The sequence below is a fragment of the Hipposideros armiger genome, unplaced genomic scaffold, assembly GCF_001890085.2.
Source record: "Hipposideros armiger isolate ML-2016 unplaced genomic scaffold, ASM189008v1 scaffold_0, whole genome shotgun sequence".
Lineage (NCBI taxonomy): Eukaryota > Metazoa > Chordata > Mammalia > Chiroptera > Hipposideridae > Hipposideros > Hipposideros armiger.
The window spans coordinates 11,079,987-11,094,969 of record NW_017731350.1 but is presented as its reverse complement, the minus strand read 5'-3'; the positions used below and the strand labels follow the sequence as shown (position 1 = coordinate 11,094,969).

Genomic DNA, 14,983 nt, shown 5'->3' with positions numbered 1-14,983 from the left:
TGGGCACCAGCAGGGGTTGGGGGAGACGTTCAAACACCAAAATGGCCCCCAGTGCTGTACCTTCCTGTCCGGGGTGAGAGGGTAGTTCCGCTGGGATGCCGAAGTGTTCGTCTTCTGGAGCTCTCACATCATCCTTGGCGAGATGGTTTTCCAACTTGCTTGGCTGGTGTGGGTCTCCCTCTTCTAGGCGCTCTGGTCTTCTGTTGGAACATCTACTGAAAGGTGCTGCACTTGGTGGTTTCTGTATCTTCATCCCCTCTGGACTGTGAAAAACCTCAGGGTAGGATGTGTGACTTCTTCATTTCAGGATACCCAGTGGGTGGTCAGCCAATGTGGATGGTAGAAAAGTGAGGAAAAAAGGAAGAAAGTAGACCAAAGCAGGCACGATGAAATGAAATCACGTATTCATGGAGATGAGAGATGAGTTAGGGAGAGCCTGAATGGGGCTGCACTTGAGTTCCCTTTTGTTCTCGTAGGTCCCATCTATTAAAATTACCTACAAACTATATTTTATGGCTGTATCAATATAAAGACAAACATAATTCAGGCACAATTTATTATTGTATATTTATTATTGTTATTATTATTATTATTATATTCAATTTTTTCTTCTGATTTTAAAAGACATTGAAAAGTACAGTGGGCCCCAGACACTGTGCTTACTTTATTGCACCCTACAGGTAAGCAGGCCGTGAGCCACGAACATGGAGGTTGCATAGCAACAAATGGTCCCACCAGGGCACCAGCCAATCCAAACACACCTTTTGACGGCTGGATCTTGGGAAGAGCCAGAAAGAGGCTCTGGAGGGAGGGTCTGAAGTGGTGGGCAGAGGTGCACTTGGGGAGTATGACACTGTGACTCCTTACCAACTGGGATGGAAGGATTTTAAGCTTTAAAAAATAGGCATGGACAGACTGGTGCCTTTTATAAACCCTGGATGGGGGTAGAAAGAACAAAATATGGTCACTGTCAAGAGATAAAACGAAGAAAGAGGAAGAGGTGGGCCCGACTGCCAGGTTCCTGATCTGGATAACAGGTGGTGCCATCACTGAAAGAGAGACTTCAGCAGGAGGAGTGGGCATACGCGGAAAGGCTATGAGTTCAGCTTGGGACATGTTGAATGTGATGTTATCTCTGGGATTCCAGGAGGCAATGCCTCTTGAGCGTTGAAGAGGTAGGTGGAGCTTTTTAGGAAATAAGGTGAGGATGCACATAGAGATCTGGAAGTTTCCGTCAGTACATAGTTGGCCCTCACTAAACCTGTTCTGGGCTGAATGAAAACCCCCAGTGCAGCCACTTCAGCTGAAGGCTCAGAGGGTGGTGGGGAGGACCCCACGCAGACTGACTGTAAGGGGAAACATAGAACATCCTTTGTGTGATTATGATTGAAGCAGACAACTGGAGGGCATATTCCAGCTGAAAGTACCCTAGACGAGGGCCGGTGGGTGCTTACCGCTGTCAGAAGTCAGTGTGAGGGACCTGTAAGAGCTTGTCTCCTTGTCTTGTACCTTGAAGATCTGGGAGGCATGGGGAGAAGACATTGCATTTTCCAAACCCTGAAGCAATGCTTATTTTTCCTTCACTTCTATTTCCCTAAGTGTATTTTTTTTAAAGCTCTGTTGATAGATATTATATAATCACATTGTTTAAATATTTGAGATGGTGATTACACCACCATCCAATTTTAATTGCTACTTCTGTTAACATGTCAGATGCTCCCTAGCAAAACTAATTAGGACCAAACAATTGATTGACGGTCTTTAATATCCAAACCTTCAGAAACTAACCAGTTTCATAACCCAACACTATAACTACAGATTGAATTCGGACAATATGCCCTATCGTGTCAGGGGTGTTCTCCTCTAAGGCCCCGTGTTAGTCTTATACATAATAAGCAAAAATGCAAAACATGAAGTTGGGAATCACAGAACTTATTTTTATGTAAAAATCCCTTCTAAAGTAGGCCTGATGCTTCCCTCATCTCTCTTGGAATCCGGTGACAGTCCTCGCAGTACCTATCAAGACAGCCCCATCCGCTGTTGGCTTGTTCCGGTTGTTACCAAATTCTTTCTGTGTCACCCTGGAGTAGAGTTCCCAGTCATTTCCTCCGGTTGCTTGTAAATTTCACTTTCTGGAGCAACACAGAAAAATTCCATTTCCAATCTGAAGATTCTTTTTAGAACCAAGTCCTCCTGGATCAGGAAACACACAGACTCACTAGACACCATACTCGGCTCCCCAGTGGTCATAATATATAGAGATTAAACGTTAAACAAATATATTTATGAGGCTTAATGTAATTTTTAAGATGGCATCAACAGACCTGCAGAGAGATACCTTTGCAAACAAATATGCCCTTTGGTCAGATCGAGTCAAATTGTGCTGGGTTAGAATTCTATCGATAGCTCTGTTGCTTATTAGAAGTATGACCTTAGGCCTTGGCTTCCTCAGCTGGAAAATGGGTGTGAAAATAGTTAACCTTGTGAGGTTAGAGGGAGGAGTAAGTGAGAAAAGGTCTGTCAAGGGCCTGCATTCATCCTGGGGTGCAGCAGGTGCTCAATAAATGGAGCGATTAGGATTGTAGGTTCCGATTTTAAACACGAGACAGAATGTTTAGTTAACTTCTTTAGAAAATTAAATAGTAAGGACAGACATAGCCAATCTATTAAAATACATTTCAAGGTCATATATTTAAAGTGTCTGCTGATGTTTGAAATTGTGTTAATTTAAAAAGTAACGTTAATGAATTTTAAAATTTAAAAATGTTTAAATAATTAATATGCAATCATGGTTGAAAAAAATGCAAACAATGGAAAAATGAATGAAAATGCCCTCACTGCCTCTGCACCTCAATCCTCACTCCCAGGCCCCAGCAATTCTACTAAACAGTTCGGTGTGTAACCTTTCAGATATGCATATATAAGCATATAGTACGTTTCGCCTTCAAAAATGGGCTCCTTTTACGCGTTGTTCTTCACTTTCCTTTTTCGTCTAACACTATATGATAGAGCTGTTCCACGCTAGGCTAGACCTCCAGCTGTTCTGATGGGTTTTTAAGAGGGGTTTTAGCAGAAATGTCAGTAAAATGTGGTCTTTCCCTTGAGTCCGTGCTTCTAAACAGTTGGATGAAAACAGAAACAAATTCAGGTTAACCTCTCTAAAATATGGCAGTGATTCAGACAGCAGGCGGGGGAATAATCCAGATAAGACAATCAGGGGATTCTGGGTGAGTGGGGATTGTTTTTGTAATATTGACCATCACTGCTACAACAATATGGCACTCTGGTATTTATCTCCACAATTCGTCCTGACAGTCCTGTAAGGATGCAGGGACCCATTACCCACATTTTAAAACTGAGGACTCTGAAGTTCAAAGAGGCTCCCATGCAGCTGGGGAACCAGGAGTTGGTAGTGAGGTGGAGGAAAGGGAGCTTGTCCCTGACCTGACTTGGCAAGGCCCTCAGTCAGCAGAAGGCCCACAAAAAGGAGCAAAGTGACCCCTTGGCATCCGACCTCGTGTCTTCTGCAGAGCTGAGTCTACTTCCTCAGTTCTGGAAGAACGCCATTCTAGGACACCTGGCTTCAAGGCTGGGCTCCGCTTCATCCAAACACAGTTGCAAATGGTCCACAGTGTTCCGTGAGCATCTCTGATATGCCAGCCCCATGGTAGACATCCCAGAATGCTAGATTGTGGAGCCTGCTCTGGGGTGCCAACTGGGTTTCTGTCCCAACCTGGGCACATCCACCCCCCTCTGGGACGCTGTCGCCCCAGCTGCCTGAAGAGAGGCTTGGCCTAGAGGAGCTCTTCCTAGCTTGGAACCTGGTTACTTAGGGCCTCCGTGTGTACAGAGAAGGGGAAGGGGACCTCATGTGCTCCAGAGTTCACAGAATGAAAATCTCCCACATTCACCCTCAAGGTTTCAGAGGTGAGTGGAGAGCCTGGCGTCGTTGAAGGCTCACCTTGTGTTTTAATGGAGCAGAAAGAGGGAAAAGGGGACAAGAGGCCCCATCTGGCACTGGTGATGATGCTTAGGAAATGTATCAAGCTGCCCAGCCCTGTCATCTCAGTGGAAGTCAGGGGAGATGGTGCAGATAGGAAACAAGGACACTTGGCCCTTTTGACAGCATCCACGGGGCCTGAGAGCCTGGTTCTCCTAGGTTAGCAATCCTGGGAGCAGGGATTCTCTGAGGGTTCTCTGCGGGCTGCTCACAGAGGGGATTATCACTCGTGTCTGCTAATATTGTGGGTCAGGGGTGTTTAGTGAGCCAGAGGAGTTGATTGGCAAACTGTCTTCTTCCTTCTCCCCAGCCTCCCCCAAAGCTTGGACTATGAGAAATGAGTATTAGATGGAGAGAAATACTGTCTTCCTCCGGACCTGAAGCAGATTCTGCAGCAAAGGAGACGCATGCGAGGGCTCCCACCTTCAGGAAGCACTGGGAACCTTGCTTAGCCAACCTGTGCCTCTGGGGAGCCCCAGCCCTGGGGACGTGCCATTTTGAGGATACCGGATGGAGCCAGTGGCTTCTCTCAGCCCTCTAGTCTGGAGAACTGCATTTCATTCCTTAATTGTAAAACTAAATGCACTATACCGCTAAACCCCTCAGAGGAGAATGGAAACAATTACAGATTTCAACAAGACAAAGAGATGAAAGCCAGGAACTTCTGCTGGGAAAATGTCATGAGAAAGTGCTGGATTTTGCTGCTGGTGTGACTTGATTTATCTAAATGTATGGCGCTCGGCCTGGGTTAGAAAATCCCAAAGACGCCCAGAAGTTTCTCCAGAGGGAGACAGAAGGAAGCTGAGAAAGTGAGGTTCCAGGTCCCCTATTCTCATGTCAGCCAGAGCCATTCCACTTTTATCTCATTTTTTTTAAAAATTTGGACTTAGTGTAAAACGTATTTAAATAATTTTTTTTACTAAAGGGTTTTGCTGCTACCATCAGATTTGAAAACTCCAGGTCTGTCGCCTCCCTTTTCCATAGGAGGCTGACCTTTCGCACATACGTAGACAAAATCAGCCTTGCTTTGGGAAACCAGAGGGAAATTCATTTGTTTATTCCACAAATGTTTATTGGGAACGTCCTTTGTGCCAGGCACAGCTATGCGTCTAATAAATACCGCCCTTGACACTGAGGAGATTGTCTCCTGCTCAGTGGTACAGGTTACAGTCCACGGGAGGCAGTTCAGGGGAGTGGAAATTGGGTGGGCTCAGAGGCAGGCCTGGGTTTCCATCCTCGAATGATCTGATCCCTGTTAGCCGCAGCCACAGACACAATTCTCTTTTCAAGACACCTTCCTTCCTCTCTAGACTTATTTTCAGTGTCTTCAGCTTATGAGAATCCTTTGGGGCAGCCATGCTTTTAGTTTCTTTTCTCCATACCATTTTGTCCAACTGGGGGCCACCTTAATCTGAATGGAGGCTTTAGCTGCTGGGCTCTTGATTTGTTGTTTGCCTTTGTGTTTTTTTCCATGATGTGCTGCTTCTCTCATAAGGATGCTGTAAAAGGAAAAAAAAAAAGCCTTTGTTCTATTAGGCCACTGAGATTTGGAGGTTGTTTGTTACAACAGTATAACCTCACCCATCCTGACTAATACAAATTATCTATGCTTATCCACTACTGGGCAAATTCCTGTTTCTTCTCCCAATAGCTTTATTGTTTCCTGGTCTGTGAAGCCATGTTCTACCACGCCAGGTAGAGGTGAAGGCTTCTTCCTTTGTGTACACAATATATTATAAGGCACAGTCAGTTTCACTGAATTGTGTATCACCCCCACTGACTTGTATGTAGCTTGAGAGCAGAACTGATAAGTTCCATATAAGTGTTTGTTGATAGATTACATGAATACATGCATGGTATTTAGAAATTGCTTCTTAAAGCCTAGCCTGTAGTATTCCTCTCTGAGCTGCAAAGAAACAATCTGTCAGTGTATAAGTGACAGGGTGCAATTGTCAGCATCTGCCTGACAACTCTGGTTAGGGATGAAAGTTTGAAATCAAGGAGGTTAGAAGGGAGGGCGTGTAAGGTTTCTTAGACACTGACAGCGAGTGCACTGTGAACGCTGATGAACCGGAAAGAAACTTTCCTTGGTAAGTGTCAGGGGAAGAGGGCACAGTCCTCCATGCTGAAACAATTTGTTAGCCTTTACAAGTTCCCACTTTTCTGTTCTTTAACTTTTAACTGGTTTCCTCTTTTGTACTAAGAATGCCATCTGTCCCTTTGACAAGTTTTTGGATTTGATACCACTTACCAGGAAATATGACCATCATAAGTATTATAAGATGATGCTAATGTGTCCATCCCAAACAGCCCTGTTTTAATAACATCACACAGACTCCTGTTCCTGTGAAGAGGCTTTACAATTTTTCAAGTACTTGCTACATTAGAATAAAGACCTACACCCCCGCAATTTCTGGGAGTTCAAAATATAATGCAAGATAACATACTTTGTCCTTTTTTTAATTATTATTCTAGATGTCATACCTGCTCTGTTGCAGTTACAAAGGTATTATTTATCTGTACTTGTAGATAAGGAAACTGAGGCTGGTGGGAGTAGGCTTGCCTGAGATGTGGAAATGATGTAGTGCCAGGACATTAAACTTCATTTCTGAATCTAAACACACTCCTTTGCAGAGATCACCTCCCCTTGGTGGAGTAATGGTAGAGATTGACCTCATTATTCCCATTTTAGGAACCAAGAGACTGGAGCCAAGAGAAGTTAAATGAGCAATGTAAAATTCTTCAACATAGAATTCACACTTCAGATCTGAAGAGCTCTAGTCCTCTTCCCTGTGGTCTTGTGCTTTCGCTATGGCTATCTTATACTGTGATAACTTCTTCCAATTCCAACTTACTTGCATCATGGACAAGCTAAGGACAGGGAGGGAGAGGGTCCCAGGGGAGGTTCCAGGTGGAGAAAGGATTATGAACTAGTCCCATTAAAATAGCAAGCCAACTTTAGAAGGCTCAACCTGAAACCCAGATGCTGTGGTTTGTTGATGTTGGATTTGCTGAGCCCCTGTAGGCAGACTGGGGCTAGAATGAAGGGCGAGCACTGACCGTCACTGTGCATCCATTATAAGCCAGGCTCATGAATGCTACACCACTAATAATGAAATATGGATTCAAAGGTGAGGAGACGAAGGCTTGGGTGGCTGTCTGCATGGTCTAACCTGGCAGAGCTCGCTGGCCCATCTGGCCTCAGAGTTTGTTTCTTTGCACCGCTGGCTGAAGGAAATGCTGTAGAAGATGCACAGGTGAGGTGAGGAGGGTTCCTTCCACTCAGGAACTACTAACCTTGTTAGGAGAACCACACAGGACATGATGAGCCTGATAAAGAACATAGGGGGATTATGCTAGCTGGGCAAGGCAGACAATAAATGATTAACAGAGATTTCGGGGGAGAAGATTAGCATTCCTTCCTAGAGAGTCTCCAGCTGATCTTTTTGGACAAGATTTGAATAAACAGAAAAAAAAAACAAAACGAAAGAATTTTAGGCCAGAAGCAGCAGCTTTGGAAATGGGCAGACTGAGTAGAGCCAATCACTGATCACTACTTAAACACAAGGAAACCAAAAGGGCCCCCAGGCAGATATTAGAGTGGGCCTGGCAGTCCTAGAGGCTATTGGGAGTGTCTCCAGCATTGAAGGAAGTCACAATCAGCAGGAATCAGTGGCAAATAGGACATCTATTGTGTAATCCCCCAAAGAGATGATCTGAAAACCTCTGCAGAGGAGATCTGAACACACCCAAAGTAAGTCATTGAGGATGGAAAGTAGTCTCAGAAAAAGAAGATGGGATATTGGGATATAGAAAGTGTTGCTCTCGGGGGCAGTGCAAATGGCTCTGGAGACCCAATCTGGAGTCTGAATTCCCTGTAAGCCTTACCGGCTCCTGCTAACAACTGGGTTCCCCTCCTTGCAAAGCCTTCTGATTCACCGACAACTCAAGCTGGACATCTGTGGGGTAGAAGCCTGTTGCCCTCCCTCACCTCCATGGAGCCTGACCCTGGGCAACCTGCCTGCCTCCCAGGTCAGCGTTCCCACTTTGCCTTTTAGCATAAAGACCATAAGAGAAATGGGAATTCCAACTCGACAGCAACAACAGCACTTTCTGTCCACGGAGGTGTGTGCTGTTCACAGAGCATTTTTACTCACCCCATCTTAGTACTTTCCCCCAAGTCCGTAATGTACTAAGTTAGCCTGAGAGGTTTCCCAGTGGAAGGGGATACTTGAGTGCCTCAAATGATGCAAAACCAGACTTTGAGGGGAATACGGGGCCTGGCAGACACTTTTCGTTCTCTTAATCTCTAATGAAATTACTGGCATGAAAGGAGGATAATTTTTGGTTTCAACATAATTGTGCCATTACCAAAAAACTCCCCACCCCCAAAACTCTCTCAATGCTGTGTCTCGAATTTTCCTCCAGTCTCAGAAGTCAAAAAATATATGTCTTGTCTTGGGCACGTGCAACATCATATACTTTAAATGGCTTTGGTTGGCTTGATTCTAATCCGAATTAAACCAGTGACCATTTTGCCCCATCCTGGTTTCTGAATCTCCTCTCATCAGTATCAGTTTGGTCTGAAAGAATGCCAACCAGCCTAGGAAACAAAAGGGATTTTGGGGGTGACTTTAGGTTTCATGAAAGCATCCTTTACTTTTCCAAAATGATCAGTTTCATGATTAGCTTTTTTGGGAAGTACAAAAAATGATTGTTTTGAAAAAAAGTCAAAACAAAAAAATTAAATTTGCCCATAAACCCACGGTTTCAGACATTTTTCATAAAGTAAGAAGAAAAGCTTCTCCCTTCTGCTTATCTGATTCCCTTCTTCAAAGTAAGCCACTCTTAACAACTTGTTGCGCATTCCACCCAATTTGTTGTTGGGTTTATGTAGACATATTTAAGTACACCTATATCCAAAATGCCAGGCGCATTGGCCTGTACATTATTTATATCCTTTCATGCTCATGGACATTTTCCAAGACAGCACCTACATGTAGCTCTAACACATTCTTTTTAGTGGTTGCACATTATTCCACTGTGTGGATGTGGGATAACAGATCCAACCATTCCCCTGTTGATGGGCATGTAGATTGTTTATAATATTTTGGTTACTTGAACGATGCTGCAACACATATTTGTGTTTCTACATTTTTACGTATTTGTTGTATTATGTCTTGTAGGATGGATTCAAAAGAGTGGGCTTGCTTTTACTCTTGGGGCTGGAACACCAGCAATGTAGGGGAAGGCACCAGCCCTCTTCCCCAGCCCTGTCAACACTTGGGCCAATCTGCCAGACCCAAAAATGTTAAACTTGTGATTTTATTTGCATTTCCCTGACTACTAGCAGAAGCTGGGCATCTTCTCACGTGTTTATGGAAATCTGCATTTCCTATTCACTGAATTACCTGCCCTTATCCTGGGCTAATATTTCTATCAGGCTGTTTTGTTTTGTTTTGTTTTGTTTTTGTATTCAGTATGTCGGAGCTCTGTGTATGTGGATGGACATACACTTCATCTCATATGAAACAAATGTTTTTCTATCACACTGTTGTTGTCTTTTTACTTTGTTTAAGGTATGTTTTAACTCTCAATTTTAGTTTTTTACTTTTATTATAGTCAAATAGGTTACATCTTTCTTTCCTTGTTTCTGGGCTGTCTTAGAAAGAACTCCAGTCTATGTTTTCTTCTTATACTTTTATATAGTCTTACTTTTTCCATTTAAATCTGCAATCCAGGCTTTCACAAATCAATTTATTAATTAATTGATTTGTAATTGGGTAAGTTACTCCAAATGAAGAGTCAGGGATTTAAAACTTATTTAATCAGCAAAAATGTGCACTTTCTCTTTTTTTTTCTGGAGGAAACCAGTGAAGTTAGGCAAAACTGTGGTTCCTGAAGCTGGACCCAGACTACCTTTATTTTAATTCATGATCTGGAAAAAAACATCTAGAGATTGTAGATCTAGCCAGTCATAGGTTGGACACTTATGAATGTGTGTGTGTATTGTTTTTGTTTTAATACAGAAGAGATCTGTAGAAAAACACTGTCCTTCCTCAAAAATCTTATTTATAAACCGAATCCTGTGTATAACTCTATCCTATCTGTTGGTCCATCTTATGTGTGTGTCTCCCTCAGTCCAAGATGAGCCCTTTGAGGCTGTGCCTTAATTCATTTCTGGTCTGAATCAGGACAGTAGCTGTGCTGAACCTAACCTTGTTTTTGAAACCTTCTAAAGATTTATTGTGTGTCCACATAGTCTGAGAGTGTTTCAACCTTTTTAAGAAGAATTTGCAGATTTCTCTACACCCGCCCGGGAGCCAGCAGTAGCAAGTTTTCTCCAAAGTCTTTTATCTTTTCATTTGCAAATGAAAGTACCAATAAATACTTGTTGAATTTTATCATTCTGTTAACCTTCAAATTCAGACTTGTCAGTAATTACTGGCTTGCGTTAAAAGATGGAAATTAGAGATTGAGGTCCAGAAAAGATACATGATTTGCTTGGAGGCATACAGAGTACCCAGGTCTCTTGTCTGGACTCTCTTTTTCTGCTTTTTTGTCCCCTGACAAAGGACGCCCAGACTAGTGAAGGGCACCGGTCTGCGGAGAGAGGACACGGGCATGTTAGGACATTTAAATGCAGCAGCGGGGGCCATCCTTGCCTATTTGAACAGTCCTGCCATTTTGGTAAAAGGTAGGCCAGGCAATTCTGAGTGCCCTTTGTGGGGCTGCTGCTGAGGGCCCGAAGAAGGTTTTGGAGTGACACTTCATTTCTCTCTCCCTCTGTTGCTGATAAGCCAGAAACTATCCTGGAAGAGTTGGCTGGCTGCCTTAGAAGGACTCATTCAGGGATCTCTGCCTTGAACAATATCATCGAGTACTTACTGTATACAGGTATCCTGCTTTGCTCTGAGGACGCCCCCCTTGAGCAAAACAAGCAGGTCCTCTTCTCCAGGGACTCACAGGTCTAGGAAGGGAGACAGAGCCGGTTTCCTCCTTGTGTCAGGCAGAAAGCGACGTTACACAAACACTCCCAGGAATATATAATTACAAATGGGGGTGAAGGATGTTTGGAGAGAATACAGCAGGAAGGCTTGGTTTAGATTAGGGGGTTAGGGAAAAGCAGAAGTGGGGTGTTAAGGGCTTTTGCAAAAGTGAAGCGTTTTGCATATGTGAAGGAAGTAATAACAATGATAAAGGTGCTCCGAAGGGCAGCTCATCCTCATTCATGGGCCACTTCCTAGAGCTCTGGGAATCCGCCTCTATTCCCAGAGCTATGTAGGCAACCAGGGTAAGGGCTGGACGAGCCTTCACAAATGCTAATATGTGAGCATTTTACAGGCTGCCCCCCACCCTCTGCATCCTCACCTGTAACTAGTTTGAAAGCTGAGGTGAATGGCGGGGATGAGTGGAATTTCCAGTTAGAAAAAAGGGGAGATAAAGAAGCTTTCCCAGCTCAGTCCGGGGGGGCCCAGGTCCCCCTAACCCCAAACCATCCAAGGATAGTTTTTCCAAGCAAAATCCCACCTCACTGTGTATTTGGTTGTGAACGGGACTGCCCAGGAGACCTAGGTTGTTTCTGGGGAGTTTGGGGATAGGGGCAATAATCTCTGATCCCGTACCCCCCACCCCTCACCCCAAACACACCAGTAAGAAAACGTGACTAGAGTGAAGTGAGGGTTTGGTAGTAGGGGGTGAGAGGGGAGAAGGCAAATGCTGCCGGATGGGGGTGTTAATTTCCCCGGAAGAATCTGTCATGATCTGGTAATAACAATAGCTGACACGCTTATGTGCTGGGGACTGTTCTAAGCGCTTTCATAGCTTCTATTTCTCAAAACAACGCTATGGATAAGCACCATCACTAATTCCATTTCGCAACTGAGGAAACTGAGGCACAGAGCAGCTAAGTAGTGATAGCTTTCCTTTTTGCTTCCAACCATTTGGAGTCAAGATACTCGAGCCGAGGTTTGGTCCTCAGGAGGTGTGGACCTCAACTCCTACGTGAACCTGGTCCTCCTCCCCATAATTTAGGGCGACGCTGGCTTTGAAAAGGCTAACTCGGGAGCCCGAGGGGAAGGCTGCAGGGCTCTAAAGCGCATTCCCTTCCGAAGCCGACCAGAGTCGCCACCCCGTCGTGGGGAGGACTGGTGGACAGTGCCACGGGGGCGGCAGGAAAGCTACGGGGTGGCCCCACTTCAGTTCCCAATAGAAGGCCCAACAGCTCCGCTTTCTGCTGGGCCTCCGCGAGGTGTCGCTTTCGGCCGATGAAACCACCGCGGCGCCACCCTCGTAGCCCGCAGTTATTTATTTATTTTCAAACAAGGGGGGCGCCCCTCTCCTTTCAATTTAAAAGTAGAAACATCCTGCGGCCTCGTTCCTAAATGGGCGCGTCCTCTTCCTCCCATTTTGCACCCTGGGTGTAGCGTCCTTTGATCCCACAAGGGCAGCCCCTCCGTAAGGCCTTGCTGGGCGTCGGCCTCGCGCGCCGCAGCACACTATCGCAGTCTAGGCGGGGGATGAGTTAGGTGCCTCTGTAACCCCCCCCCCAACGCTCCCTCCCACACACACACTACTGAACATACACCCCCGGAGCTCCCGGGAATTTTTTTTAATGCTAAGCAATTGCCAAGCCCGCAGGGCGGGTGTTGCATTGCACCGCTCGGCACACAGCTGGTTCGCAGAGCGCACCCGGTGCAAGCCCGGGGGTCTGAAAGGGCGGGAGGAGCACACCCCGGGCTTCCCAGCTTTGCAGCCTCCTCTCTGCAAAGAAGAAAAGCAAGTGGCTTTTGGCGCGAAAGACTTGGCGCCTCCCCTGATTTTTATGGAAATCAAGAGGGCGGGATAAAGCCGCTTTCCTCAGCCTCTCTCCCTCCCCCTTGTCTGTGCCGCAGCCCCCTTCTCTCCCCGCCCCCCGGGTGTGTCAGATTTTTCAGTTAATAATATCCCCCGAGCTTCAAAGCTCAGCCAGTGACAGTCATCTGTCTGGACGCGCTGGGTGGATGCGGGGGCTCCTGGGAACAGGGTTGGAGCCGAGCTAGCGCTAGCCAGGCGCAAGCGCGCACAGACTGCAGCCGCCCGAGGACCCCCCCACCCCGCCCGGCCCCAGGCCACCCGGGGACCCCCGCACAGGATCGCCTCTGGATCCCCGGCAATCCGCGGGAGGTAAGGAGAAGGGGTTGCCAACCTCCGTGCGCCCCGGGAGCGGCGAGCGCGGCGGGTAGGCAAGCCCTGGACCGGATCGCGGCTCGCGCTCAGGGCGCCCCCGTGTACCCGGGGGACTGTTTCTTGCTCCCGAAACAAAATCACCTCAGGGTTTTCCCTGAAAAGCCAGTTCCAGCCCCCAAGGCACCCCGGCTGGAAGAAGAGACCCGCCCTAATCCTTTTACTGCCCTTGCCAGGGCGGGTTAATGGCTTCATCGGAAAGAAATTCGCCCTTCTGTACAACATTTGTCTGTTTTTGAGCTGACGGGGAGCCGGTGCGTCCCCACCCCGAAGCTAAGGTTCTTCTCCAAGGGTGCCCCCAGAGAAGAAGAGGGGGTTTTAGGCTGGGCGAGGCAGCGGTGTTGGTAATCTGGGTCACCGCTGCTCCAGCTTGGAGGAGACGCTGCTCCCCGGCGACCCTCCTAGCGCTGGCGCCCTGCACCATTCCTGGAAACTGGGGTTCAGGCTGTACTTGCCTCCTCGCCCTGGAAGAAGACGTTGTTGGGGGTTTGGAAGAGCGGGGCTGGGGTTAGAGAGGTTCAAAATAAGCTAGTGGCAAGACTCCCTGCAGCGGATGAATGCTGAGGGGCGTCTGCTCCAATTTGGGGTGGGGGTGGGGGTGGATCCAGGTGCCTGATGTTGGTCTCGGTCTAGAGAAAGGATTTTTTTTTTCTCATTTGCAAAGTTTCCAAAATTCCCTTTCTAGCGCTCGTACTCGTGAGGTTGCAATTTTACAGCGAGGGGATCGGGGTACTTCAGATCCGGTGCCCCGCAGCTGGGTTGGTTAGAGCCTCCTCCGGCTGCCTTGGAGCAGCTGGCCCGACATTGGTGCAATTGGGCTTGCCGGCGAGCTAGCGAGCTAGAATCCTGCAGCCTCCAACAGCCCCCTCCCCCAGGCAGTGCCTTGTGTGAATGAAATGGCAGTTTCCAAAGTTGCAGAGCCACGCCGCCCCCCCCCCCGCATCTGCATGCCCCCTCCCACCCCCTGTCGTAGACAGCTTGTACACAAAAGGAGGGAGGAAGCGAGCGAGAGGCAGAACTTCCTCCACATTCGGGAGCGCACAGCGGAGTGGGGGGCTTGAAGGGGAGATTGAAGAACGGGGTTCGAGGGGGTGCCCTCTGCCTGTCCCCCCATTCGATTCCTCTTACCAACCCTTTCCTGGTGTGTCTGTCGTTTGCAGTGTCGGAGGTTGGCGCGGGCCCCCGCCCTCCGCGCCCCCCACGGAAAGGAAGCACCCCCAGAACTAAAAAGAGCGGAGCGGAGAGCAGCGTTCATTCGCCGGCGGGAGGCGAGCCGATGCCCAGCTGCACAGCGTCCACCATGCCGGGGATGATCTGCAAGAACCCAGACCTCGAGTTTGACTCGCTGCAGCCTTGCTTCTACCCGGACGAAGACGATTTCTACTTCGGCGGCCCGGACTCCACCCCCCCGGGGGAGGACATCTGGAAGAAGTTCGAGCTGCTGCCCACGCCCCCGCTGTCGCCCAGCCGTGCCTTCGCGGAACACAGCCCGGAGCCTCCGAACTGGGCCACCGAGATGCTGCTTCCCGAGGCCGACCTGTGGGGCAGCCCGGCCGAGGAGGACGCGTTCGGCTTGGGGGGCTTGGGGGGCCTCACCCCCAACCCGGTGATCCTCCAGGACTGCATGTGGAGCGGGTTCTCCGCCCGGGAGAAGCTGGAGCGCGCGGTGAGCGAGAAGCTGCAGCTCGGCCGGCCGCCCGCGGGCCCCGCCGCCGCCCCGACCCCGGGCGCGGGGGCCGCCAGCCCCGTGGGTCGCGG

General features: G+C 47.8%; 2 protein-coding genes and 1 long non-coding RNA gene across 4 annotated transcripts in view; 1 reads left to right on the top strand and 2 right to left on the bottom strand.

Annotated features, from left to right (window-relative positions):
* Positions 1-5,084: 5,084 nt before the first annotated feature.
* On the bottom strand, positions 5,085-14,445 carry LOC109390126 (uncharacterized). 2 transcript variants are annotated; one of them, XR_002125509.1, is made up of 3 exons: positions 14,358-14,445; positions 10,889-10,970; positions 5,085-5,499 (listed from the first exon to the last, which is right to left on the bottom strand). It is a non-coding gene; the product is annotated as an uncharacterized LOC109390126 (long non-coding RNA). The 2 variants fall into 2 exon arrangements; XR_002125506.1 differs by having other exon boundaries at positions 14,354-14,437.
* LOC109390002 (N-cym protein-like) lies at positions 12,304-12,654 on the bottom strand. Its single transcript, XM_019656016.1, is given in 1 exon segment — positions 12,304-12,654. A coding segment is annotated over 1 exon segment (351 nt).
* A 41-nt stretch (positions 14,446-14,486) lies between the features above and the next one.
* Positions 14,487-14,983, top strand: part of MYCN (MYCN proto-oncogene, bHLH transcription factor) — a 4,296-nt gene continuing 3,799 nt past the window's right edge. Inside the window, exon 1 of the mRNA XM_019656135.1 lies at positions 14,487-14,983. Within this exon, the coding sequence (XP_019511680.1) occupies positions 14,502-14,983 (482 nt within the window). The 5' untranslated portion in view covers positions 14,487-14,501.